This window comes from Leptidea sinapis, chromosome 11 (assembly GCF_905404315.1).
Source record: "Leptidea sinapis chromosome 11, ilLepSina1.1, whole genome shotgun sequence".
Classification (NCBI taxonomy): domain Eukaryota; kingdom Metazoa; phylum Arthropoda; class Insecta; order Lepidoptera; family Pieridae; genus Leptidea; species Leptidea sinapis.
In genome coordinates, this window is record NC_066275.1 from 5,726,272 (window position 1) to 5,754,263 (window position 27,992).

At 36.8% G+C, this 27,992-nt stretch overlaps 1 protein-coding gene across 7 annotated transcripts in view; it reads left to right on the top strand.

The window, feature by feature from the left end:
- Positions 1-27,992, top strand: part of LOC126966693 (serine/threonine-protein kinase Doa) — a 73,196-nt gene that overhangs the window by 28,019 nt on the left and 17,185 nt on the right. For 3 of the 7 annotated variants that reach the window (XM_050810880.1, XM_050810882.1, XM_050810884.1), the window contains one exon: positions 23,780-23,906. In XM_050810880.1, the coding sequence (XP_050666837.1) occupies positions 23,780-23,906 (127 nt within the window). Of the gene's footprint in view, positions 1-15,544; positions 15,563-23,632; positions 23,650-23,779; positions 23,907-24,035; positions 26,203-27,992 lie in introns of those variants that run through there. The other 4 variants (XM_050810879.1, XM_050810883.1, XM_050810877.1 and 1 more) reach the window with 4 other exon arrangements.

Consider the following 27,992-nt stretch of genomic DNA (forward strand, 5'->3'; position numbering starts at 1 on the left):
AGGGAAGGGAACGATCCGCCCCACGTCGCCGCCACAAGCAGAGGCTTTTAAGTTGAGTTAATTCAAAAGTTCATAATCGAGAAAATGTCTTTAAGATCGAGAACTGGCAACGCATGTGCTCTCATTTACAAATACAAAATTCTTTGTACTGTTTACAGTATGTTTGTTTACCTTAATTTGTGGTCAACCGATAGTTGGAGTAATTCTTGGACTAACAATATTAATTATCCTGTTGTTTACTCGTGATCCCAAGTGCTTTGTTAAACTGTTACGCATTGTTTTACGTTGTTTGTGGAAGAGTAGCTATCAAGTTTTGTTTACAAACCATTCTCATTGAAATGAAATTTCCTTTACCTGAGTTATTTAAGTGTATAAATTTAAATGTAAACTTTAAGTCAGTAAGCTGAATCCATTGACTTGTATTAAATTATTCAAAAACTAAAATCTAAGATATAACAGAATCCATTCAAAATATGTTAAGTATTGTCCTTAGATAAAATTTATGCCTCTAGATAGAGCCTCTTGCTGCTAGACAACCGATGAAAACAGGCCAGGTTTATTACTGATGTGCCTGACAAGCTACATCTTACACTCGCGATTTGTATGTCACTCTGTGTTAGTGTGCATGCATTGATCAAAATATAGGTTAACTGTCATCCTCTATTTTTTCGACGTTTTTAGCTGTCACAGTCTATCTAGACTCATAAATGATCTAAGGTATTGTCAGTATTTTCAAAAAGCCATACTATTAAATCAAAGCATCCATGTTAAAGGCTTTCTTTAACGAAAACGGTTGCGGCCTACCTTTAAAGTTTAAATAAAATAATACCGATATATAATGTTTAATAAATTATAAATGTTTTAAATCAATTGTATAGTAATGATGCCTGTAAGTGTAAACATTATTAAAGTGCAGTTTGGGATGTGTCTGTAAAGACAGTTGAAATTTCAAAAGATTTATGCGAAACTACCTTTCTCCTTCTTGAGTCATAAACCGTATCTTTTATTACTTTCGCTATTACTGCCTCAATCAAATTTGGAAAAGAAACTTTTAATTAGATGAGAATTAATTAAAATTTATGTCATAATAACTGATAGTAATAACTCTTCTTGCTGTTAATCTAGAGAAATTGGAAATGAGCGTGCAAATCATGAATTATTAAATCGGAAATAACGTAAAGAATTATCTTTTGTGTTTAAAATGTGTTGTGTTGTTTTTGACACTTATCGGATCTCAAATAACTTCGCGATTGTGTCCTTCTCAATTAACAAATATTGTATGTTTTCTTTTTTTAAATTCAAATGGATTTTTTTTTAATTATATGGAGCTAGCTAGAGCTTCTTGCTGTTAGGCAACGTATCAAAAAAGGCCATGATTTTTTACTTTAGTGTGCTTAGCTTAGCTTTAGCTTGTCATCTACGTCTTACACTCGTTATACGTATGTAACTTTGTTCTTGTATGCGTGTGTTGCTGAAAATAGCGGTTTACAGTTCGCTATTTTTTTTGACGTGTTCACAGCTGTAATAAACTGTGATATCATTTAGACTTATAAATTAAATAAATTGTGAACGCTACATATAATACGTACGAACGTACACATAATATTTACACAACCCTGTGTCTGTGTTCGTGTAACCAGTGTTAGCAGCATAGATATATGGAGATTGTTTGTATTTGAAAGTGTGAAACTTAATAATTCTTCGCTTCTATGTTAAGCTACTGCATAACGCGAGGCAATTGCGAAGGAGCCTAAGTGGGAGACTCGATTGCGCAGGATGCTGAGTAGATTATGGGTACCACAACAGCGCCTATTTCTGCCGTGAAGCAGTAATGTGTAAATATTACTGTGTTTCGGTCTGTAGGGCGCCGTAGCTAATGAAATTACTGGGAAAATGAGACTTAACATTTAATTTCTCAAGGTGACGAGCGCAATTGTAGTGTGGGCTCAGAATTTTTGGGTTTTTCAAGAATCCTGAGTGGCACTGCATTGTAATGGGCAGGGCGTATCAATTACCATCCGCTAAACGACCCTATCGTTCTGATGGCCTCATAATATGAGGTACGAGACCTTCACTCCAGCTTTAAATATATCTGTAATTAGTAAATACTCCATCAACTCCTCTACCAATTAATGAAGAGCTTAAACGAGCGATGACGTACAATGAAGAGTACTTTGTAGACTTGTGGGATTTAGAACAGATTTTGCACAGTGAAAATATGACAGTTGAAGTTAAATTTATTAAATATCATCTAGATAAGTCTCGAGTAACACTATATTACTTCAACAATACAAACTGTGGGTGGTAAGTGAAAGCTATTGAGACTGACAATAGATTGGTATAAATTAACAATTAAAAGTCTCTTGATTACTCTTCATTGCTAACAATGTTTTCCGAAAGGTCGCGATTGAAAGAAACATAAACGTAATGGGCGCTCTCATTGTTCCTTTTTCGTGACGAAATCATTATCAGTTACTACTTACATATCATTTAGTTTGTAGATCGCAATAAAATATCGTGTTCGTAATCATGTTTGAACTTGTTTGCTGGCATCTAACGGTTGAACTAAAACTGAGAAAAATTACACCCAAAAACCCATAGCAGTCTTCATTGTATTCATATGAGAACGCTGTATGACTCAAACGTTTCATATTGGTATCTTGTATTTTTTGTGTGTTACAAACTAACTACTGACATACTTTTAGTGTATGTGTGATTATTATGTGTGTAATGTTCTTACTAAGTACTAATTATTGGACGGAGGTGTCGTTTTAGGGTGCTATGTCTGGTTCTTACAGACTCACAGGCTCAAAATTATTATTATTTTAGTAATTATAGTTCATTTCATTCAAAAATATCTATTGGATATTATATATTCTAAACGATTTGTCCTAGTAAGCTTAAAAATGTATCTTCATTTTATGTTATAAGTTCCTACCTATATAATTTTTATAAGTATCAAAAAAACTGGGTCATCACTCATACGTTGCTGTACATACTAACCATAAAAAAAACCATGTTAAAATATATCTCACGAATACCAGCAGTAAATTTTAATGACTACTATTATTTAAGCTCGTAGAATTCACAATTTTATTCATTAATCGCTAGTGCGAAATTGACTTTGCACCATCTGCCCCCTTCCGCCGCGTTATATTTTTAGTGAGTGTGTCCATTAATTGTAGCCAGGATTTTTTAATATGTAATAATATTGTTATGGTTAAGTAAAATCTAGTGGTGCATACTGACATCTGAAGTCGTGTATTTATTGAGTATTAAAGAAATTGACATTCGTCTTTGTACACAATCTTTGACCTCGGCGATAACTCAAAAGTATTTTCGAAAACAATTAAAACAAGTTACTTGATGTACTGATGCTAAAGACAAACATTGTAAGCAAACACGACATCTTGTTTACTTAAATAATCACTTTAACGGCATCGAATGAACACGAGTTTCGTTGAAAAGCGCGACGTTCCAAGTCAAGTTGCAGGGGTGGTTTATGTTCATGCAAATGAAAGGCTTCGCGGAATTGACAAGCGAACAATGTACCATTGTGTCGGTGTTGTGAGGATGTGTGTGGGTGTGCCCTGCTCCGAGCTCGTCTCGTGGAAGTGGGCCACGCGGACATCACTGCGATAATTACTCTGAGCTTTTGTTTAATGACGCTCAAATTATACAAAGAATCCATTGTTTAACAGCACGACTGTGTGTAATGATACTTTTACTTGTGCCTTTATTATTGTATCTTTGCTGTTGGTGGTTAGTGTATTTCATATTTTCGTGAGCTCTAGTAAGAAATACTAGCATTCCAAACATACTGCAAAAGTTTTTACTCTTCTCCCATAGTTTTGCTGGTCTTATAGGAATCTCAAGATGGTAGGGATCTTATATTCTGAGTAAATTATTTGTGTTAAAAAATATATAGTACATGAGCATAAAAAAATCAAGGCGAATAAACATTGAGCTGGCAAACTTTTCTCGTTTTAACAAGTAACCACGCACCTGACAAATTTTATTCTCGTAGCGGTAAATATTTCTTAAAAGCTTTTCAGCCATTCTGAAAACATCAGTGTACCTCTAAAGAACTGACATTTACGATAAAATCCCGTCATGAGCAGAATTTGTTAGCGGATGCGTGATAACTTAGCACTCTATTATTTACATGTACATAGTACATTTTGTACAAATGCAATATGATACAAGTATCCGAAATTGTCACGATCGTAATTAATAATTATAATTAAAATAATTAGCTTTAATGCAGGACAAGTATCATCTCAAGAGACGCATTAGATATAATATTGCATTGTATTAAATTAGTGTGGTGGGTCACCTCGACCTCCATTCTGTAGTCACAATGTCGTCGACAAAAGATGAATTGGCCCGAAACAAAAACAAACTTTCAATTGGCTGTAATTTAGAACCCAAATGTAGGTAATTAGAACGAGCGGAGTACTGAAGACTAGATACAGTTAGTATTATTAAGTTTCCGATACGCCAACGTCATATCTTGCCATGCCACTTGGACGATGTTAACTCTCAATAATTGTCATGTATAAAATTATTTTTATCTTGAAATACGTATTATATTTCAATATATTATGTATATGCTCTTATTTGTCCGTTATTATTCATCTATATATAGGGAATCTCGTACATAAGGTATAATTTATTGATAGTATCCACTTTGTAAATAAATTTAATAAATTCATATCTTAACAAGTTCAAGTTGTATGAAAATCATCCTGAAGTTGAGGTTCACGCAGAATCGAAACATCGAAAAGTTGTGACGGCAATTTAATTCTGCTAAAGTGTTCAATTGATTGGGTATGTCTAAACTATAATGATAAAACATTTTATTTTTTACTGTAAACTTACATTAAACGATGAACGTTTGTTATGAACCATGCGAGTTGGCTACGAATTGATATTTCACACGTGTTCGCCGGTCACGATCTCAGGATGTGTTGTGGGATCACCTGTTGACTCATCGCTCTTGTGTCTAATCTGAATTTCATTCTGCATGATAATGACAGACTCGAGAAAAAAGGATTCACCACTTAGGCTTAAATTAAATCTTAGATTACTAGTGTTGGTATTATCGTTGTTATCGTACTGGATAAAATGATCGTATTGGGAGGATGTTTTGATTTTCTAGAATAGGAGGACAAACAATCGTAAAAGAAAGCTGATGTTACACAGTCGCCCATGTTCTTCTGCAGCCCCAGAAGAATCATAGGGGCGATTTTTTATCATTGAAATTTGAGAAAAATGAGTTTTAATAATGATTGTGATGAATATATTTTATCACAACTGTATTGGAAAACGTCGTGCGATCCACGTGAGGACTTTACATCTCTACTCGTCCGTATTGTTGACCCGGCCTGTTGACGCGTGAAGAAATAGCTTAGTTTCCGCCCTTGTATCGTAATGTACTATTAAAACGCATTTATCCCTTTATCAAAGGTCTCGGGCATTAACTTTGTCTTTGTTCGCAAAAGAATGTGGGCTAAATCTTTCAATTTATGACATTAGAATATCTATACCCATTTTGATATCGATATACAAAATATAAGTGTTAACAAGTGCATTTGAGTCAAGGAGTGTACTCATGAAAGGCTTTCCCTTTTGTGTCTAGTTGTAATAGGAATTGTTACTGTTTCCAGCAAACTTAAGAGTGACTTTGACCGTCGCCTTCAAAGCTTAGATACTTAACATAAAATAAATATAAATACTGCATTAGCCGCACCGTGCCACCGCGTTACCTGCTTAACAGTTCTTAATATGACATTTTATCGATAATGTATGCAAAAGCTAGCAGTTGAACTTGTATCATGCAATCGGCTTACTCGTTTAGCTCTAAATAAAGGCAAGCCGTGATAGAATTTAGTTGGCTATGTTAATAAGATTATTTGTTTCCTATTTCGACTGTAGCGGCGACGGCTGCGGGTTTTCTTTATATCACACGCACACTAAAGGTATGCAAATTGTCCCTATTGAACCCGGATCTTGTTAGCGTTAGTAAGATTTTCATCAGAGAGGACGTCACTCGGTCTTAAAATTGTATGACTATATTTATGTGAACGTGGGCAATATGGGATTCCAAATATTTAACAAAAACGAACATAATGAGGGGCCTTGCCGATCATCGATATCAGTTATCCTAAAGGGAAGACAAGTAGGTAAACAAGATTTCCGTTTATGGGTCGATAATGCATCGACCGCCCACGTATATTGGTACTGAGACGACCAAGACGCAGGCGTTCGCGCACCACTATAACACTGCAAACGATCTTTCGATAATTCGAATATACGCGGAAGTATTTACCCGCTTCTGGTTTACTTTTATGTCGGCCGCGTGTTAATCATACACTATTTAATTGTTATGAATTGTTCACCTTTCGTCAGGGAGTGATTAAGGCTGCTTTATGACCACAACTGCTAATTGCGCCATATCGTTGTCCTAAAATTATAACACGGAATTATCTTCGTATAAAAGTTCTTCATTATCGTCATACCTTGCCTTTTATATTTCACACCTTTAATATATTTCTAGTTATTTTCGGTCATTCTTGACAAAGTAATTACTGAAGTAATTTTTATTTCATTCAAGTTCTGTATTGTACCTACAAAATTATGCTTAATCACCTTCATCGGTTAGAATATTATAATGTACTGTATAACCTTGAAAATTCGTAACGTATTATCACAAATGTTATTACATTGCAACAGTATAAAGCCGAAACCATTAAAAGTTGTAATTTAAAAGAATAAGCTAAAAATATTTATTCTGTTAAATAATTTTCAGTTGAATGTATCAAATGAAAAGCGAGAAACGATGAACGCATACAAACAAAAGTCGCGTGATCATGGAAAACAAACACTACCCATGCATTTTGTAGGGAAATGAGATTCGAGGGAAGGCTATTCAAAGCTTTAACCCGTTCATCGTTTGCCACATTGGGCCGTTCATTTTCGTTCTTGGTATTTAATAAGATAACTATTGAAAATTGTATTGCTGGACCTGTCTGTACATGCTAGGGGATTAATTAAACATAGCGTTTGGTTGTTTGGTAAATTTTGAAACATATAGATGAACTATTTATTCTGCATATGTTTTTTTCACACATAGATAGAGGATTGATACTTTGTGAGTACATAATAATAAACAATTTGTTCACTCACCCTCACTTCTAGGATTAATTACACAAATAAAACTGAAAACAAAAATGTTTGAATTGAGCCACAACCTGAGAATTGAATACATTCAAGATTTTATACATATAAAATTTGAAAAACAAAAAAAAATTATGAACGATGCGGGACTCGAACCCACGACCTCCGGCGTTCCGTGCCGGTGCTCTAACCAACTGAGCTAACCGTTCGAGTGTGGCATCGTTATAAAATCCTGTATGCTTTGTTCAACTCTCAGGTTGTGGCTTCATCTACAGGATCTACTTTACAGTTGATAACCTGCTCAACCCCAATATTTGCATATTAGGAAATTAACTTGAGATGTCGCTCTTTTAAATCTAAACAATTTTATTTGTGTATTAATCCTAGAAGTGAGGGTTATCACCTTAAAAACAATAAATTTGATATACAAGATTTTATTTACAATACATCACACGAACGGTTGGCTCAATTGGAAAGAGCACTCGCACGGAACGCGAGAGCACGCGGGTTCGAGTTCCGAATCGTTCATAAAAATTTGTTTTTAATTTATTTGTGTGTACAATTATACTTTATTGTACCAAATCATATTACATCGGTTCACGTATTTGTTGCTAATACCATAGACAAATATGAGCCCATACCGCGCGGCATGTAAACTAGTATGAATCTGCGTAATAATGCCCAATAAAGTGCGTGCAACGACGTTCACTTTTGTTTTCAAACGTCTCGCGGAGTGGAGTATCGCTGCCGTGACCTTGATTACAATCAAACAACGGCTGCACATTGTCTGCAGTAGTTTGTCATCGGACGTGACATGATTTCCCTTTTTATCAGAGAATTATAAATACAGCGAAAGTTACCTTTGGCCGCGACGTGACTTGCTTCGCTGCAGTGATATGATATCAAAGGAGCTCTTAATCGCTTTACGTCAAACAATGAACACTCGACGTCAAATTGGTATAGGATTACTCATGCAGCAGTAGTTTTATCGTTCGCTATTAACTGCAGATTTTATGTTACGATTACTACTTTATACGTGTACCTACGTATAAAATTCAATCGCTTGGGCTTAAGTACGCGTAATCTTATTTTGCATTAGATATCGGAAGACGGTTTGATTCACCGTGTGCAGGTGCTTATTATAACTGATATGGTATAAAATAGTTAATTAACGTGTATGCGCAGGTGATTTCCTGTAATAATGTACATTTCTTATGTTACGCCTAGTTCTCTGCTCTTTCCATGTTACTTTGTCCGTTAAGTCTGATCAACGTAGTAACGTCCTCGTGAACTAGAACTAGTCTTAATATACGGTTATTTTGTTTCTCATCCGTTCTCAATTTCGTTTATCATATACGAGACTACATTTGTTGCAACAAAGGAAGTGATTCTCACATCATTATTTGAATTACACCATAATAATTATATTTACATCAAATTAAAAACAACCAATTATGACTTTTATTTACATTTTTGTTCGAATAATACAAAAATATTATTAATGTCCACACACCACTGTAAAATGAATGAACTCAGCAAATTTTATAATAATAATAGGTAATTATGTCCTACCCACATAATATAACTATTTGAGATATGTTTTATAAATTATTTAGCAATCTGTAACGAATCACAAGTGTCTACCGCTGACCTCGATATTATTATTTATTGGAACATGTAATTTATTGTATGAAGGATGGTGAAGCAATGTGCTCCAACACCTACACGCGGCTCTTCGCCGAATACAACTGTACCGCGACACGATGACAGCTTTCTGCTCTAATTGCTATCGGCGTGCTCCGATAATGTTACTCATTATGGTCCAACGCTGGATACTGGTTTTAGGACTCACCATTCACTCATCACGAAGCTTTTAGTTGATAAACATTCCCAGACACTATTGATAACAATCATTTTATTGCTCCGCTAAACAAAGACTATAACATCTATACGAATGATACATATTAAAACAAAGTGAAAAATTATATTGAATATTTGTTTGAAAGAATACTTGCTGTGTGGTTGTGCTAACAATACCGAAGCAATATTATCAAGTTAGATGCAGATATAGTATTGTTGCTGTTTTATAGAGTCCACGTGGACGACGCTACGCACAGCAGTCAAGTTCATTATATTATAGAAAAGTGTAGTTTATTAGATACTTCATAGTATTTTGATAGTAGCGGCCGTATTTGCAAAAAAAAACAAAAAATACCGCCAGACTGCCCTTTCAAGATAAATAGAATGTTTGTTTGCTAGGCATTTATTTGACGCATACTCTACAACTTTAAATAATATGTTTGTTACTGTGTCTACTTGCTCTAACTAATAGTTTTAATTAACTGATATTTCTGGCGCAGCAATTATCTACTCATCTACTACTAGAAGCAGCAATTAATTCATAAGGAAATTAGATGACAAAAACACGTGCTCGTTAGTGGTTACGTCAGTGTATGAACATTAACGTAATAAATAATTAGTGTTATTTAGAATCGGGACAGTGGGAAGAGTGCGTGCCGCATGAATCACAAACTTGTATGGGGATCATTGTTGTTCTTCTCGGAAGCACAACGGACACGTCTTTGTGGGAAAGGTATTTTAATGCAGGTCGATGTACTGATTTCTCTCCTGTCCTGCTTGAGATGCGACCAACGTGACTATTTTGTACTTTAATTTGTACGCCTGCTCTCCAATTACATCAATCTCAATTCCGTCAGTGTATTGCAATAAGCCGCCCATTGTTGTATCTCTTCTGCATTAGAACTGGTGTATCAGTTACACTCAAATAATAATCACAGTTTTATTTTCTGGTAGAGTTTAAATAGGACCAGGCAGATCTTTTAAGATAATATCTAAAATGATGTTTTTTCATTTTTGAGATAAGCCTAGGACTGACTTGTCTTAACGAAATTCATCGTTGTAATTGATCGCTGGTGTTTGTTTTATGACTTTTAATATCTAGGTAGAATGTTAGTTGATAGTTTTTCTGCCCGCTATGGCTAAATGAATATCCAATTCATATACGGGCCCGCTGATTAATGTTGTTTTTAAATTGGAAAGTGTGATATTTCTAACAAAATATTACACCACAGTTTCATCACATCGCCATATCTGTGTGGGAATTTTGTAAACAGTTTGTTGACTTAGTCTCGTGAAAATTAGCGGAACAAGTAGCGGAAACAGTGACGCGATGACGAATCAATGCGGGCAATGATGTCCGTGGACTTGTTCATTGAACATACGAGTAGGTATGACCAGTTGTGACCCCAATGATTAACGACAACCGTTACTTTTAACTCGGTTATTGTTGTGTTAACTTTTGAAATACATGCGCATCTCCGACGCGAATGTGTCGTCCTAATTAGCTAAAATACTGTAGCCAAAGTCGTGACATTAACCCGATTGTTTGCTATTAAGGCATAGGGAAGTGTTTTAACCTAGCGCTGTTAGCGTGCACAAAAAATTGTTTTGATGGTCGTGCTTTCCGGATCGACCAGCTCCTTTTGTGGTGCCAAATTAAACTGATATTTGTAACTAACTTTAAAAGACTATAGACTCTATAGTCAGACCTTGCAAACCTTTGCCTTTGTACAGAGTAACAGTAGTGGTCATCTAGATTGGGTTGTAGAATTTCAGCGCAGTTCCAACATTTTTTGTAAAGGTTACAATAAGTATCTTAATATTGTATGATTTCCTTAATATTTTAGTCCTGTACCACTCTTCTCTTCAATCTAAATCTTGGAAGATAGCCTTGTAGTATTAATTAATATGCAGTAGCATCTATATTTTTCTCAGTATGTATTACTTCTCATGCCGAGGCAATATATAACGAACGACTGCGAATGAAAGCTATAGAACAAAAGTTAAACAGTATATGTAGCGAGGCAAGCGAAATAGAGGAGAGACCTCTGTCTGATATTCGTCTTTTATATGACGAAAGGTACATACAGATCGTAAAGCTTTATCTACTTTTCACTGGACTCTATAAGTAGAATATATATCATCTAAATAATCATCTAATGTAAAATTAATATTGGGAAGTCTTAACTCTACGAAAAGGATTGAGTTCCTTTATCATGTTATAGCAAATGTGTCGTATAGGACAAACCTATCTTAAAAGTCCTCTAGTCACATGGTAGTTAGATTATTTGAATGTACTTAGCACAATACATGCTTGACCTCTTAGATTACCAAATAGAACAGAAAGATTCTGAGGTAAGAGCGCTCACTAAAACAATGACCGATTTTTGTTTCGTTAGTGCGATCCAGTAGCGAACCATTTGGGTCATTGGACCTCACCGTTTGTCGGCTCTTGCGTCGTCTCGCCGATGTCATCATTTTTTGCTACCGGCCCCAGGCAATCCACATCTATGTCATTTGTACACTTGGAACACTAAGCGGCCTTATTTCAGCATCATTATATTAATTTACTTGATAAACTTGCGTTAATATATACGTTTGCTTCTGCACATTTATTATATATTGCATCGAATGTTTTCTAAATAAACCCATACAGTGTGATGAAAGAAAACAAAACATAAAGGTTACCCACACAATACCTTTGTACCTACAATGATTACTGTACCAAAAAGTAACTGTTTCTCGGTTAACGCTGTTGTTGATTCATGCGAAATTATTGAGGTCCTAATTGATTTCGCATCTCGTTGCGCAATTTTTGGGTCAGCGTTTGAAAAAACGAAAGGATAACACCCGTTATGATTGTTTGCAATAAAAAATAAAGATGGCGGACGATTTATGATTATTTTTGCACTTAATTTTACTGCGATGAATTTTTAATGTCAGCTTTATTGAAGAAGCCGTGATTATATGGGTCAGTTGTTACATAAAGGCGTTAGGGGAATGTTTATTAGCGCATAATGGTATTGTTGGCAGTGACACAATTCATTAATGAATTAGCAATAATTTTCTGCTCACAGACAGCTAAGATTAATTTGTTTTTCTTGCAACCATTTTTAAATAATAAGGGTTAATCTAAGCATAATAAATAAACTTTAAAATTTTACAGGCACGGCGTCAAAAGTCAAAACTATTGTTCTTATACGGATTGCATGGTGTTAATTTGTATATTTATTAGATTGTAATTTCTACAAAAGTGAAATACTAATAAATAAAAATCACATCTTGTTTTACCTATATAGATAGTGGTTTGATCAAAATATCACAACTTTTATCCGAGACTACGTATATTTCTTCAATGTTGTGCCTTCTGTTTTAATATTTGAAAAATAATTTAAAGGCTATTGCTATGATAGGAAAGTTCGACCCTGATACTTCTGCTTCTGAGTATACGTAGGCAGTCATAATTTATGTTTTATGTTACGAGAAGCAATCAATTTGCTTTATCTATTGTTTCGCAAGTTCAACTTTCACCGTTCCAATTAAGAGATGCTTTGTTTTAACCTCCATTTGTGCAAATGAACGACTTTAGTATTTTATCATTTTAATTACACTCGGGGATGCTCCTCGAACGTTTCTTATTAAATAATTAGTAGGCAAAATTAAATGTCTACTTAAGTAGTACATAAAATAAAAATGTATCTCAGATCATTAAAATTAAAGTCTACATAAGAATTGTTATTATACTTTATTACAATTATAGCTATGTACACTAAAACATGTGGCTGATAAATGTTTTCCAATGGCCCAAATGCATAATTATACAGTATTAATTATGTGCATTAGTTTTGAAATCAATCTGGCCTTCTAATACTCAATTCTTTTACGCCTTCGTGGTTTTGTTGTGAATTCTGTGTGTACTTTAGTACATTTAATATAACGTGTTGTTTTTCTGTTTCAGGTAATTGATTGCGTCTTTATTGATTTCCAAATTATCTGAGGTGAGGTTTGAATTAAAATAATTTAGGAATGAGTTTTGTTAATATGTTGCTAACGAATCTGTTGTAAGTGTTAATTGGTACAAAGTAATGCTCCGCAAAACACGTTAAATGTGAGACGTTCTCCAAGTGAAAATAGTTGATTATCATTCCGTTAATGATATATTGAACACGAAATGCGGATTTCATTTGATCTTAAAAATAATAAATGTAGAGCCGGCGGTTAGTAAGCGACGTCTCCCGAACACTCGCTGTTAGGTTAGTAAAGCACGCCGGAGCACGGTTGCATTCGAAACTGGACGAGAAGCGATTGTGGTGGAAAAGGTCAGTGCTCCTGCGATTCCGGCCGTAGTGCTTTGCGATAGAGTGAGTTGTGGCGGGTGGCGGTGTCTGGCTGTGAAGAGAGGCAAGGAGGTGGGGTCCTCCGCGAGCGCCGAGCGTGCGTTAGCTGTCCGATGCCTCCCTTCAGTTCAGTCGCAGCGGTGCACGCACACCGCACGCAGTTCGCGCGCTCCTTTACCAAAAGGTATGCATCGAGTCAGTGCTCGTGCAGCTCGCTTCCGGTCCATTTTATATCGGCTTTTCTTTTTTTAATTATCTCAACCGACCCATCGCGTCGCTCTAGCAGTATTTACTGAGTGATTGCCAGTGTTTAAGTTATCAAATGTGTGTGTTTGATGCAAACAAGACAAATTTTTGGGAGCGTGTTGAATGTTTTCTTTTGACATGTTATCATTTCGAGTAGTTGATGTTTATACAAACAGGGATTGTGTTATCACGGACTTATAATACGTTTGTATTATTATATTTAATGGAAGTAATTGCGGCTTATTGTTATTTGGTAATTAATGAATGTTATATATATATATAGAGAGTAATTAATGAGTTATATTTTGTTGAAGTAGTAAAATGTTTAAATATGATTATTAAATACTTTGCAAGTGTTATTGTTTGAAACAAGTTAGGATGTATCGGCCGGGGACCATATGGCGGCCCCGCAGCTCTCCATATTGGGATCCTATCAAGGCGACACTTGTTGCACTTATACGGCATATCTGCTCCACATTACACTTTAATGTCGGGGCAAGGCTTTATCAATATTTACAACATAATTGATTTGTCTACTAGTTAACTGTCAACGTAATGTCTCGTTTTGATGTATATTAATGGAGCGCCATGTATTATGTACGCGGTGTCGCGATCGTGACTACTGTTGAAGGTAGAGCCTGTGTCGTTGGATTATGGAAGCCAGTGCTATCCGCCACCGTGCGCACACTACCCTGTTTGTATCTCGTATTCATACTCAGCCCTCACACGCATCTTAACATAAACTTAAGTTAACAAATCAACGTTTTATCAACATTTAACACGCTCCCAATATATTATTTCTTATTTTTCAGGCAGAGTCGATATGTGTTTGTTGCGCACGTTAATACGAAATAATTATATACAAGTTAAACGCACATAAACTAGTTCGTAATTTTAATATTAGTGGAAAATTTTGATCTCAAAATGGTGACTTCGAGGATACCGGCATATTCTCTGAATTCGGAGTTCAACAGGGAGTTCAGAAGTTTCCGGATAACGCGAGCTACGCCCCGCTCCACTTTGTACGCGCCGGCCATCGTCCCCATACACGAGTACCCGAGGGTGAGCGTGCACGAACGGCGGGAGGCACTGAAGGCCGCTCTCGCTAAGGCCTGGTCGTCCAAGAGTAGCGACAAGAAGAAACACGACACTTGGACCGTGCCCAGCGAGCAGAGCAGAGTTGCCATTACCGCCGCAGACTTCCTCGCCAAGACGCCGCGCAAGAACGGGGCCGAAGAAGGGTCGCGCGTCGCGCTCGTCAAACACGAGTTTGAGAGTAAAGAGGCGGAGCGGACAGACAAGCTGGCTAACAGGACCGACGGCTGCACGTACACCAGATATAACGGAAACGGGACCTGCGGCAATATTCAGGAGACACTCAAGAATAACTGTGATAAAGGATTACACAATAATGATTTAAGTCTTAGCGATTATCTTAACAATGTTCCTAAGTGTAAGACTAGTTTCGAAAATAATTTCCTGAAACAAAGCATCGAAGAGCGTCACATGAAACGAGGCATGCACGACGTCACCACGAAACGTGTCGATAGAGACGTCAACTTGAACAAAATCGAATACGGCAGTCTCAACGGAGACACGTACGATTCTTCCAAATATTCGCAGAACGCGAATGGAACAGAGTCACTGCAGTATTACGGTAAAATTGAGTCCGTTAAGAGCAAGCTGCTCAACACGGATGGTCCGAAGAGCGTGACGTCCGACGCGGAGAAACCGAACGGGCACAGCGGCGCGGAACGGCGGCCGGGCCGGGAGCCGGGCCGCCTCACGAGCGGGCCGCGTGCAGCCGTGGAGCAGCGCCTGGCCGAGCGGCTCGAGGGCCGCGCGGCCGAGCTACCGGCGCTGTACCTGGGCGTGGACGCCTGGACGCCCAAGTCGGCCGCCTTCCAGAGGAGCATGCGCGACCACGAGTGGAGCGTGTCGTACGTACCCCTGGGGATCGCCTTTACTGCTTACACTAACCATTTACTCCGGGTAACCTAGGAGACGAGCGGCTGCGAACCGAGAACTTATGTATAGGGATCGAGCGTGCTTTGTTCCTTCTTCGCTCACAAAATAAGTCGTAATAGTAAAACTGCGAATAAACAAACTATATTCTCATTCAATTAATGATTTATTCGTATATATTGAATACGCGAGACATGCTTTCTCGCTTTAATTATTTAATATTATCACGCATTGACAAAGGTTTTTCGTTAATTGTTTTCGGACGGTTTTTCGCAATTGCTAACTCTTTTATCTGATATTAAGGCACGTCCATGCAGGTTTAATATCTTTTGATTACGCCCTTAAGTCGACACGCAGTTTGACAGTAGGCAGCGACTAGCCCGAGTGCCTGGGGACCGGTTGTGCAAAGCCGTTGCACAAGACCACTGACTCACCACACGGCTTTATTCCGTCCCGTTTGTGATTGCCTCATTGTGTTTGCATTAAATTAACTTGCCATCAAATCCAGTGATTGATTACTAAGCTATTCGACAGTGTCGTTCTCGAATAGATGACAGGCGTCATACGCAGGTATGTAGTTGCGTATGTTCAAACTGTAGGTATGTGCAATGTTCGTTCGAGGCAGCAGTGCCACCGCAAAATAGCGCTGCCCTAACTTTTCTGTTCGGGTTCTAATAAAAAAAACACAAGACATTCCACCTTAAGTCTCAGGGTAACTCACAAAGCGATCGTGATCGAATTTCACTACGCTATGGGTTTTGTTTTGATGCTTTACGATTCAGATTGTATTGTCACTGTTATGTGTCGCATAGTTCCTTTTAACATCAGGGAGCCCATCTGCTTGTTCCGTTATTCGTATAAAAGTTTTTAAACTTCCAACTGTCTTGCACCGTCGAAAAAACTGCCCCAAACTAGGCATATCCTGTAAAAATGGGCGATAATATATTAACATCTATGACTTAGGAACAAGCATAAAATTAAGTGTTTATATCTTCCGGGATCTCGGGATTATTAGCTGAGAGACCTTAGCTAGACCTCTTGGTCGTCGTAAAAATGTCGGGACAATTGAAACCATCGATGTAACCGTTTGATTATGGTGTGCCTCATACTTGGCACATCACAGTTAACCAATATTTGTGTATGTATCTAAATTAACAACAAATTCGAGACACAAATATGCAACAACTTGTTTGAAAACAAAGAGACAATTTATCCATAACGACCTAAACATAATACGCATACATTCGCGAGAGCCGACCGTGGGCGCGGGCGTTCGCTCGCACAGATTTAATGTAAAAGATTCGTCTCGATAGCATTTTAGTGAATGTTTCAAGGTCCCGTCCTGCTTTATACACTCGCTAAGGATTCGTCAACCTGGTTAGAGCATGACGTAATTTATTTATATTATGTTTGTTGTCTCTTGTTTAATTTAAACGTTTGTTACTAACGGCTCATTTTATTTCTCTGTCCGGATGTTTCGCGTAGAAGAAACTACAACTTCTTGTATGATGATGTTTTTCTGTGGAGTCTCTGCCTTTCCAGCAAGTTGTTCCAGTCCGATCTTCGCTGGTTTTGATCTTAAAATTGCATTTTTGTCGACTTCATTCGTTGATACAAAAATGACCATCAAGATGACTTGTAAAGTCTTGATCACTTAACTCTACTCGTTTCCGATGACATTATAAGATTTCAATCGGATTTATTGGCTTTATATATGCAAAGATAATTTGAGACGCGAGTGATCCTTTCATACCAGAAGGATCGACTTAGCTCGCGTATTTTATTGTTTTTGGGGCATTCTGCCAATTCAGCTTTTGTCCAAAATTTTACGAATTTCGGCATTTTTCCGCAGAACCTTCAATCGTTTTCTAAAGTATACGAACGCCTGAGTTACTCTTTTTTTTAAATCGGCACAATAAGACAATAATATTTTATCATCTCGTTTTTTTTTAAATTTGTATAAAATCGATACGTGAAATAATTTTAAAAGTATCAACAAGAATTAATTTCGTCACGAAAGTAAATTGACTAGTTACGAGCTTACTAGCTAGCAATCAATTACAAGGTTCTTTACTTTAATTTTACCGATAACTGACTGTTATTAAATAAACACAAAACATAGCGTACGAACGTATAATTCATTGTATTAATAAACACAAACATACTATGATTTCATTTGTATAGTAATACTGTACAGTTACACAATAAACAATATTGCGTGGCCGTAGCTTCACTGCAACCGTTACATCACCACTTTTTTCAATTCCATAAGATCGCTGGCCGCGTACGGTGTGAAGCGCATTTATTTGCTATCTGATGTGCATAGATAACACCATATTACAAAAAACACTTTCTTCGTATTTGCTACGTTGGACATGTGCGGAGTTATACAAGTTCTAAATTCTGCCTTACAAAACTGATTGCACATTACTTTGTACGATGTGAATGATGTCTTTTTTCATGAAGTAGAAGAACAGAATGCCCTCACACAAAGGGTTTCCTACCATTGTGTTAGATATAACACTGTATACTCTATACATAGGTACTTTTGTATAAGAATCATTTTTTTGTATAAGTAGGTATATGGTGCTTATTTAGAAATCCGCCATCTTAGTTTTAACTGTTGCTATATCGGCAATAGTACTTCACTCGTCAGTGTTTCTTTGTTATCATTGTAGTTAGTGAGATACAGCCCCACCGCCTAACGGACGGACACAGGAGTTTTAAGGGTTCTCAAAGTATAGAATCTTAAAAAACAGCAACATCATCGTCATCAGCAGCGTCATTCCAGTAGATGTGTAGTGGGTTCGTTCGATGTCCGCTGTTGTATTATCAATTTAAAAAAAAATTGAAAGCGGTGAAGAAATGATCAATAAATCGACTATATCTAAGGTGCAACCCATCACTGGCAACCTTGGCATATATTTTTTAAATAATTTCAAAACTAACCGTACTGATAACCCACTAACGTAGCGGATGTATTGTATACTCAACTACTTTAGTTCCGCTGGCTCGAAACTCGAATTATTTCTTGTCCGATATCTCATTGATAAACCGTGACAGGACATTTAACGACGCCTACATAGAATTTCAGCCTTTTCTTCTTAGAGATGGAGAAAACCTCTATAAAAGAATTCTCAAGAAGTTATGTTGTTTTGTTTTCTCACGCATCTACTAGTACGATTGACAGTACTGAGAGTTTTATCCGATTAACTTTCACTGCAATCGGGTCGTATCGGCGCGCGACACTTGAAATATAATCTTAAATTAATTAAAACAGCCGTAAAAAGTTGTTTCGAAACGATTAAGAGCTCTATAAATTAGCTTTTTTTACAGTTAACTTTCTGCATACATCAAGAAATATTTGACCATAAAGTATATTTAATTGTTAAGCCAAGTATAGAAGCAGTTTCAGTCTAATGCCAGGTGCACTTAATAAAGAGTAAGCAGGTGTTTCAACTTTCAATAATACTTAGTGCTAATACAGTAATGTTTTATTTTTTATATGCCCGTATTTAACTTGAACGCCCGATTTAGACAAGCTGGGAACTATGAACAGTATGGCCATATAGCGAGAGTCAGTTAGTCGGTGATGTGTTTTACGCTCGAACTTGTCATTGACCCGAACTAGACGCGGGCTAGTGATTAGTTTCGCTTGCAATGTTGACATGGCCAGTGATCGTTCATCCGGCTCAGCCTTGCCGGCGCATTACCACCTAGCTGTTAAAGGTGTGTAATAAAAGAGTGGGATAATAACTAACCGTGACCAACAATTCATTTTTGATCTTCAATTTTCTGAATAAGTCGCATCTCTTTTGATGGCACTTGTGTGATGCAGCTTCTGTTTAATGCATATCCGCAAAATAACGCTTCCTAGTCAAAAATCCGTCGAAGGGCCGCATAATTGAGTGTCAAATAGAAATTGCAATGGTCTTGAACGTCGGAACCTTGACCAGCTAGAAGTTTCGTTCTGCGGAGCGAGTCTCGCCGCTCGCGATGTCGTAACTGTCCGCACTCCGCACTGCATGCTCGTCGCCCGATCGATTATGGGCATTCTGGTGCGGGCTGGCCGCGGTCCTCGCTCGCTTCCAGTCGCGATCTCGTGCGCCTCGTCGACCTCAGCGCCTAGCCTTACACTGTCACACTCGCTCTAGGTCACGGGACACGCGATCTAATCACTAACGTCCATTATATTTTATCTTTATCGTTTGTGACTCATTCGTTTTACAATTCGAAATATAAAATATTTGATCTAATGGGACAAGCCCGCGTAATCAAAATAGAAACGCAGTGATTCATTGCCGATGCACGTGTACTGCATATATATATACCGTTTTGTATTTCCGTATTCGTTAATCTTTTCGCTGTCTTGTTTTTCTTAATATATTCCTTAGGTACGTGTATTGGTTTAATAAACTGGTACGTACAATACGATGTGCGTTAAGTAATATGTAAACATATAATAACAACGACACCAGTATTGGACTATTTGAAAGTTGCTATAAAAGTGTGTGCGAAAAAAGATAACTTTCACGTGTTTGTATATTGACATAACTTTATCACCATCGTACGTCAGTACGTCGGCAGGTACTCCACATTGTGACTGAGAGGAATTGAAAGTATCCATCGTCTACAGTAAAAACGATTTGTTGATCGTGGCTCACATTGCTTTCACTATGTTTTTCGCGAGAGCCTCCGGTTTAAGGATGATTAAAATGTCATTTGCAATGTTTTATTGTGTCCGTTTCCTCTGTTGTAGCCTATTTCGAAATGTATTATTATCAAATAATACCGAATGCATCATTTAAACATTAACATGATAGTGTTTAAACCATAACAGTTATTTTCCTAAATGATGGTCTGATACTGAGTATGTCATGCTCTAAACCTGAGATTCTCGAAACTATTTTGGTCCCCTCTTCCAAAATGAACCACAAAAAAGTTTTTTATACCTTTTTCTTTACTTGCTGAGTTTTACATCTTGTATATGAACTTATGCACGCTTATCGACTTTTGTTGGTGAGTTTTTTGAAAATACAATAATGATAATTCCTACTAAAATAATAATCATTCTTATACACGTAACACTTTACAGTTTCTTGTAAGTTTCAAATAATAATATGATGTTTATTATTAGGGATCGATTTTTAGACCTCTTAGGCCGCATATCTCTTGATCCCGTAACGAATGCCTCAGACCTGAGAAGAACGGACGCAACAAACTCAGCGGGCTTTTTTTTCATCGAAAAAATATGTTTACAAAGTAATATTGTACAATTAAACTTATTATTTAATAGCCTGAAGGCGGGTCGGTCCACTACTAATCTGTGGTATCATTAACAAAATCAGTTATAGTAGGTACATCTAATATATAAAATTCTCGTGTCATGGTGTTAAACTTTGAACTCCTCCGAAACGGATTGACCGATTCTCATAAAATTTGGAATGCATATTGGGTAGGTCTGAGAATGGGACAACATCTATTTTTCATCCCCCTAAATGTTAAGGGTGGTCCACAGGATTTTTTTTTGTATGTTTTTGACATTTTTTTTAAATTTGTTTGATTATGAGTCAGCGTTAAAAAATACATACATTTTCACCCAACTACGATCAACAGTTACTTTTGTATCGTGATTTTAATAGTTAATATAATAATAATCAGCTAGTATTTATGTAAAAACGTTTTAAACATATAACAGACTAAATCAATAGCATAATTTGTACGTTACGCAATAATTATTTATTTATTATGTCGATGACACCAGTAATTATTATAACGGCAATACGTAGTTATCTTAATCTCTATGATCAATACCTTGGTGGAAACCCATCGGACTTGATACGAGAAAACATCACAGCCGGTTTTTGGTCGAATCTGTTTGTAATGGCGCTCGAATTATAATATAGTAATGTATTTCGTCATGGAAAGTGAATGTTCCGCCGTTTGTATTCGTCGCGGTCGCTTTGTTTAACCAGCGCCACCACCACCGCGAATAAACTCATTCATTGATATCGCTATTATAGCTACAATCAACCTAATGGCAAATTGCCTGAAATAGTTTCAATACATTTAACATTTTAATTAAAATGGATTGATCTCTACAAAAAAAAGTTGTTAGAACTTATTACATGTCTTTTTTAGTTCTAGTCTAATATAGTTCAGCTTTCACTACAATATTTTAATGTACCTCTACTCCAAAAATTTTGCTGTTACAATCAATTTGTGGAAAGCTTATCAGTTAATCAATACAATGCTAATAATTGATTTAACTATATAAAATTCTCAACTTTTTCTCAACAGTTTAATTAAAAAAAATGTTTTATGAAGTTATAATATGCAACGTTACAATAAGAGTAATCTTCTTCAAATGTTTCAACCAGGAATATTATTATATGTATTTATATTATATAAAATACTAGCTGACCCAGCAAACGTTGTATTGCCATATAAAGTAATAAAAAAAATTCAATAAATAATTAAAAATTTTGGTATAAAAAACAGATGACGACCGATTCTCAGACCTTCTAAATATATCGTAAACAAAATTTATCGTACTACAACAACCATTATATTCGATTGCCATCTTGCAACTCTATTTTTTATCTGTGGATGGAAGAGAAAAATATTAAAATCGCGATACAAAAGTAGGTGTTGATCGTAGACTGGTGAAAATTTGAAGTTGTATGTATTTTTTAATGTTGAATCATAATAAAATAAAAATAAAAGAAATTGTCCAAAAATTAAAAAAAAAAATGTTAAGGTTGAACAACCCTTATCACTTAGGGGTATGAAAAATAGATAGTAGCCGATTCTCAGACCTACTGAAAATATAAAATTTGGTAAAAATCAGTAAAGCCGTTTCGGAGGAGTAAGTGACACGAGAATTTTATATATGAGATTAGTCCATCGGTGAAAATAAATCATGGGAATAAAAATTAGTTTTCTATTTTTATGATCCGTATAAACTTGTTATTGTATAGATTAAACCATTACCCTAGCGGTAGTTGCATTATGCGACTAGTAATTATTGTTACATTCAACTAAACCAGACGTATGAATGAATGCAACGCCAAGCAGGCTTTTAATAAAACAAAATATACTCAATGCGGCATAGAAGTGCAAGTTTGACTAATGTAGTGGAAGATGCAAAGCCCTTTGTGTTTCGAATCTGTCGGTAAGTTGTTATGGCCGCTCAGAAGGTACGATCTCTAGTTTAGGGTTATTTAAAATCCAGATTTATATCATCCGTCAATCGATACTGAGTATGCATTTCTATACATCAATATTAATTTCCAAAGGATTGTATACCAAGCTAAAATACCAATACATCATCACATAGCTTGACTGACAAATATATCACCTAAACGTTCCATCCGAATCAAAATGAATGTACTTATTTACTGAAGAATGTTCGGTTATTGAAATTCCAAAAGCACCAAAAGGATTAAGGACTTTTGGATTTTCGGATTTCGATTGAATATATAAGTCGTCTGTGAGCGAACACAATATTCATTGAGAGATAAGTGAATATAGTGAGGCGAATTCTATTGTTTGGCCACAGCAATTTGTAAAGCAGATAATATCAGTACAAAGGTTCTATTAGAAAAACTACTAACTTGTTAGAAATAAGCAACGCGCGGGCACAGCTGATTGGCAGTCTGCTCGCGATCTCGGTCAGCGCCGGTCCGTCCTGGGAGTGACATATCGGCTCTGCATACAATTTATCTTGGTTGCATTTTATAACAGTGCTGTGTAATTATTATAACAATACGTTTGTGCACGTCATAATTACTATTTTTATATACTTCGTTGTTAAGATTCGTTTACAGTAATGTATTTTATCATTTTATTAGGTATATTTATTTTCCGACAGTGTTTACAACTCTATAGATAAACGGTCACACATTTCGTAGTGCTACTAGTTAAAGACGGTAGGTACGGCGAAGGCGTGTAGACTCTGGGCCGCCGTTAGGGCGGTTCTGGTCGCGTGTTGCCTGCCGCCTACTGAGACCCTCGGCAACCTCCTCGATCCCTATACTTCACATGGAGAACGCTCAATTACGTAAGATATATTATATACTCCTAGGTTACTACTACACTAGGTCACTCACACCTCACCTCAGATTCGTTAATATAAATCATCAGTCCTACCCGATCTCCGACCTTTAGCCTACCGATCGCTGATTTCACAGCTCGGAGCATTCGTGGAGGCGGAGAAATGAGCGATCCAAACGATCTCATCATCGGCGATCACCGACATCACACCGGCGGAGGAGACATCATCGCGACGAGTCTTCTCCTCGGTCACCCCCTGAACAGGTGAGTCTCACTGTTTCAATATACTGTGGAAATGTTGAACGATAATTGATCTGATGGATGAATGTTTTAAATACCTGTCACTCGTTATTTCTGCCCAACCAATGTGTTCACCCGATATTCTTGTTTTTTTTTATATCATGCACTAGATGCGATGTCAATGCAAACGATGTCAATAGTAGTTCAAGTTAATGTACTAAATCTACGAGACTGGTTTACTTGTTTGGCATCCCGGTGCGCATGCGCATACGCCATCGCCCGTGAAGACGCGCGTGAGAGACGGCGACCTCCTAACGCTTGCGCCCGCGTTCTATTTGTGTTCGCATTCGTCACATTGTACGCCTTCAGTCAGTCGCAAATCTGAAACGGCCGCCCAGCGTGTTTTCGTGAAAATTTAATTTGTTATAGCGGCCCAGGGCGGCCTGCGCGAGCAATGGCTGCCCAACCGTCGCGTAAACCTCCTAACAATTTACTCTTTTGCGGTCCACCACCGTCATTACCGCCTATAGTGTTATTACCTAGTCCATCTTCGTGTGTCAGTGATCAGCAGTCGATTGAATCAACTGTTGCTTTTGAGAAGCTTATTGATTCGCATGCCCTGAAGGAAATAAATAATGTAGGCATTCCAACAATCGATGCTTCCTGTGAAAAGGTCGATCAGTTAATATATGTCAGTGACAAAGTTGACGAAAGATTACCATTTAGCAAGATATTGAAGCGTAGCCGGAGTTTAGATATAACGGATATTTATTTGAATAGCAATGACGGTGATATCGATGTGAACGCATTCAAGCACAGACGATCCGAGCCAGATTTATCAAAGTACGATTTGGTAATTGAGACAGAAGTTTTCATTGACAATCAACAAACATCATATAAACCGCCTCCTATTGTGCTTAATAATCCATTTTACGATGCTTCTTATGCTTTTAGTCCAAATCAGGTCAGTCAAGTTATTTTGCCAGAAAGCTATCTAGCTTTTGAAGACTCTTTTGTTCCATCATGGGACTATAAACCCGAACTCTTAGTTGATAAAGAAATAAACACGGGTTGTTATTATGACGGAATTCCTTTATTACCTTGCAATGATCCTTGGTCATTCTGTGATCATAATTGTAACTCATTACAGTATTTAACACCACAATTTGGATTGTCAGAAGAAGGTGTTCAATATATGCCCCTTACTAATTTAGACCATGGAATGTCTCAATATATGGATCTACCTTTAGACGAAAAAATTCAAATTACTGAAATACAATGCGATAAGAACAATCAAAATAACAGAATTAGAAGTCCAGATACAGCTAATGAAAAGTTTGAAGACGCTCAGACTAACATAGACCCGGATGCTATTGAAACTATCCCCTCGTGTACTTTAATTCCAGAAGATGATTTGTTTAGTATAAATGAGTCGATTACAAATAGAGAATCAGTGACTCATAGTGAGGAGGAATCAATCAACGCAGATATATCCATTGATGTTACTTCGAGTTTAGCGTTTATTCCTAGCAGTAAGAGTTCACCCCGAGCTACTCGATATACCGATGATACAAGTGATGGCACATCTACGTGCTCCACCGATTACCACGAGGCTTCCGCTCTGGATCTAGCTCCGAGCTTAGATGAAGTTTCTTGCTCTGACAGTGAAGATTTATCGCAAAGTAGAGATGAACTTTCCCCACTGTGTATTGACGAGAGTAAGCTCATCAAAGCTGAAGTTAAACTTGAGAGTGATCATTCGAATTTAGATAAAAGTAGTAAATCTGAACTGGTGCCCCTTAGTGAATTATCTAGCATTCCAGTACCTGTTAAGTTATGTACAAAGCCCTCTCCACCATCTACACCTCATAATAGCCAATCTAAGCCTTTAGAAAGGGTTACTGATTATAACAAGCCTCCACCTGCAAATAACGTGAACCATAGTGCACGTCCAGCTCAAGATCGTATAGAGAGTACTCAAAACAAAGCCAACACTAACCTCGATATAGTTGCATCCAAGGATATCGCTCCAATAAAACCTCAGCAACGACCCCAACCCCCCGCAGTTCCTCCATCTTGGCTGGTGAAGAAACCGGCCGTGTCTATGCCAACAAAAGTGCTCCATCCGATACAGAATGTTCCTCAAATACGCTTAGAGAACCCTGAAGGAGTAACAAAACAAGTGGAAACAGCTTCTAAAACTCATTCACAAATACAAAATCAAGCTAAAGTGGTTCCTCAACCGTCTTGCTCCTATGTAATAAATCAGCCTTCACCACAGACATCACAACTGAAACCAGAAAAACCTAACGAAGTAGAGGTCAGCCATTTTATTTATTTTATTTATATCGTCGCAAAGCTTTGGGATATATGTGAACAGTATCGTTATTGTGTTATTGATTACACTAAAAGTTCGTCAATCCAATTATTTTTTGTAAATAATTATTTTTAACAGCATGATTTTTCGTATGATGTCATTGATTGATGAAACTATGAATAAAGTCTTTATGAATACAAGTGATAGCCAATAAGATACTGAAGTCCGAAATAGCGTTTCATCAGCAGTTGGCCAATGCTAAAAGAGTTCCATCGGCGACCGCTAGATGGCACACATGGAATGCTGATAGTTGTTAAACATTAATAACACGCATGCGCACCGAAATAACCACGATCACCTTCACCTCGCGGATAATCTCGCATTCATTCTATTATGAATATTAAAAAAAACTAACCTAATTTCAAATATCCGCAACTCGGCAATCGCCCACTATATTTATAGGAAGTAATAACCTCAATAATATTATTCTCAGATTTATTGTAGCATTCATTGTATAAATATTTATCGTTTATTGAATTATAATTAAGAAATAACAGCCACTCGTTTAAAAGATAATAAGGTCTATGTAATATACCTATATTTATGTACAAGACATAGGTGCTTATGATATTTTAATGATCATTATATTATGACTAGTTAGTAGAATGATAAATAATTTAAAAAGGTTTAAAAAACGTTGTGTACTCGGTCTTTCTTAAATGACTATTTAGCTGGTGCTCATCGGCTTAATCAGTAATAATTGTTGTGCATTGTAAAACAAAACCCCTAGATTGAAACTTGTTTGCGCTAGTTTTGGCCAGTTCTTCGTGAGTCACATTCTTGAAAGCCATGGCTCCCATAATATGGAATTGTCGACATTAATTTCTGTTTAGGCTATCATCTGTAATTTCGTCACAGTCTCAGATATTTCAAGTGAACTAATGTTCGACTCACACCGGTTTCGAATACATTTATAATTTATCCAATAATTAATTTATTTATCGTAAATTTATTAATAAATTGTCTTTATTGTTATTTTTATATATTTTTATACGGTATTACAGAAAATATTAATGTTCTACATAAAGTCTAGAAGAGTGTATGTGTAGTATTACCTAATACCTCTCGTTTGTTGTTAATTTCTGATTGATGATGATAAGGAAAAGTTGAAGATTAATAGTGAAAGTCGAGGTTACGAGTAGTAGGGTGGAGTGGACTGATTATCTGATAGATAAATAGACTGCACCATTTGTGCTTCGCAATATAGATTAGAGCGTCCTTGACGATTGTTACTCTGAGTTAAAGCTTATGGTTATAAACAGTTTGTATCTAAGTATTTGTAAGGGAGTGTTTTATTAACCGGTTAATTTCACAACAGGCAAAACGAGACTAGCGTACCTTACCACATTTAAAGCTGGTTTATTAAACGACGAAAAATATTTATTACTTAAATACCCAAAACCCCGATCAAAAACTTATTTGTGTATTTTCTGTACCGGTTCGAATTTTTAATCGTTTTCCAATCCTTGCATTTAGCTTAATACATTCTGGTGTCGTTGTTCACCTATTGCTCAGTTATGTTATGGCATCCTAAGCTATAAGCAGTCGTGGTGGCATGTAAAATGTGTACTGCGGGGTCGTCCTCCTTGACATATTTTTTGATTCCCGAGTCGAGAAGAGCAGTTAGACTAGCTGCTTTGTACACTGTTCGTTCTGGACTGTACTATTATATTACTTAAAAGTAGCAGAGGGTCTTGTACAAACACAACAAGCTGTGGGTGTCGACTATCGGT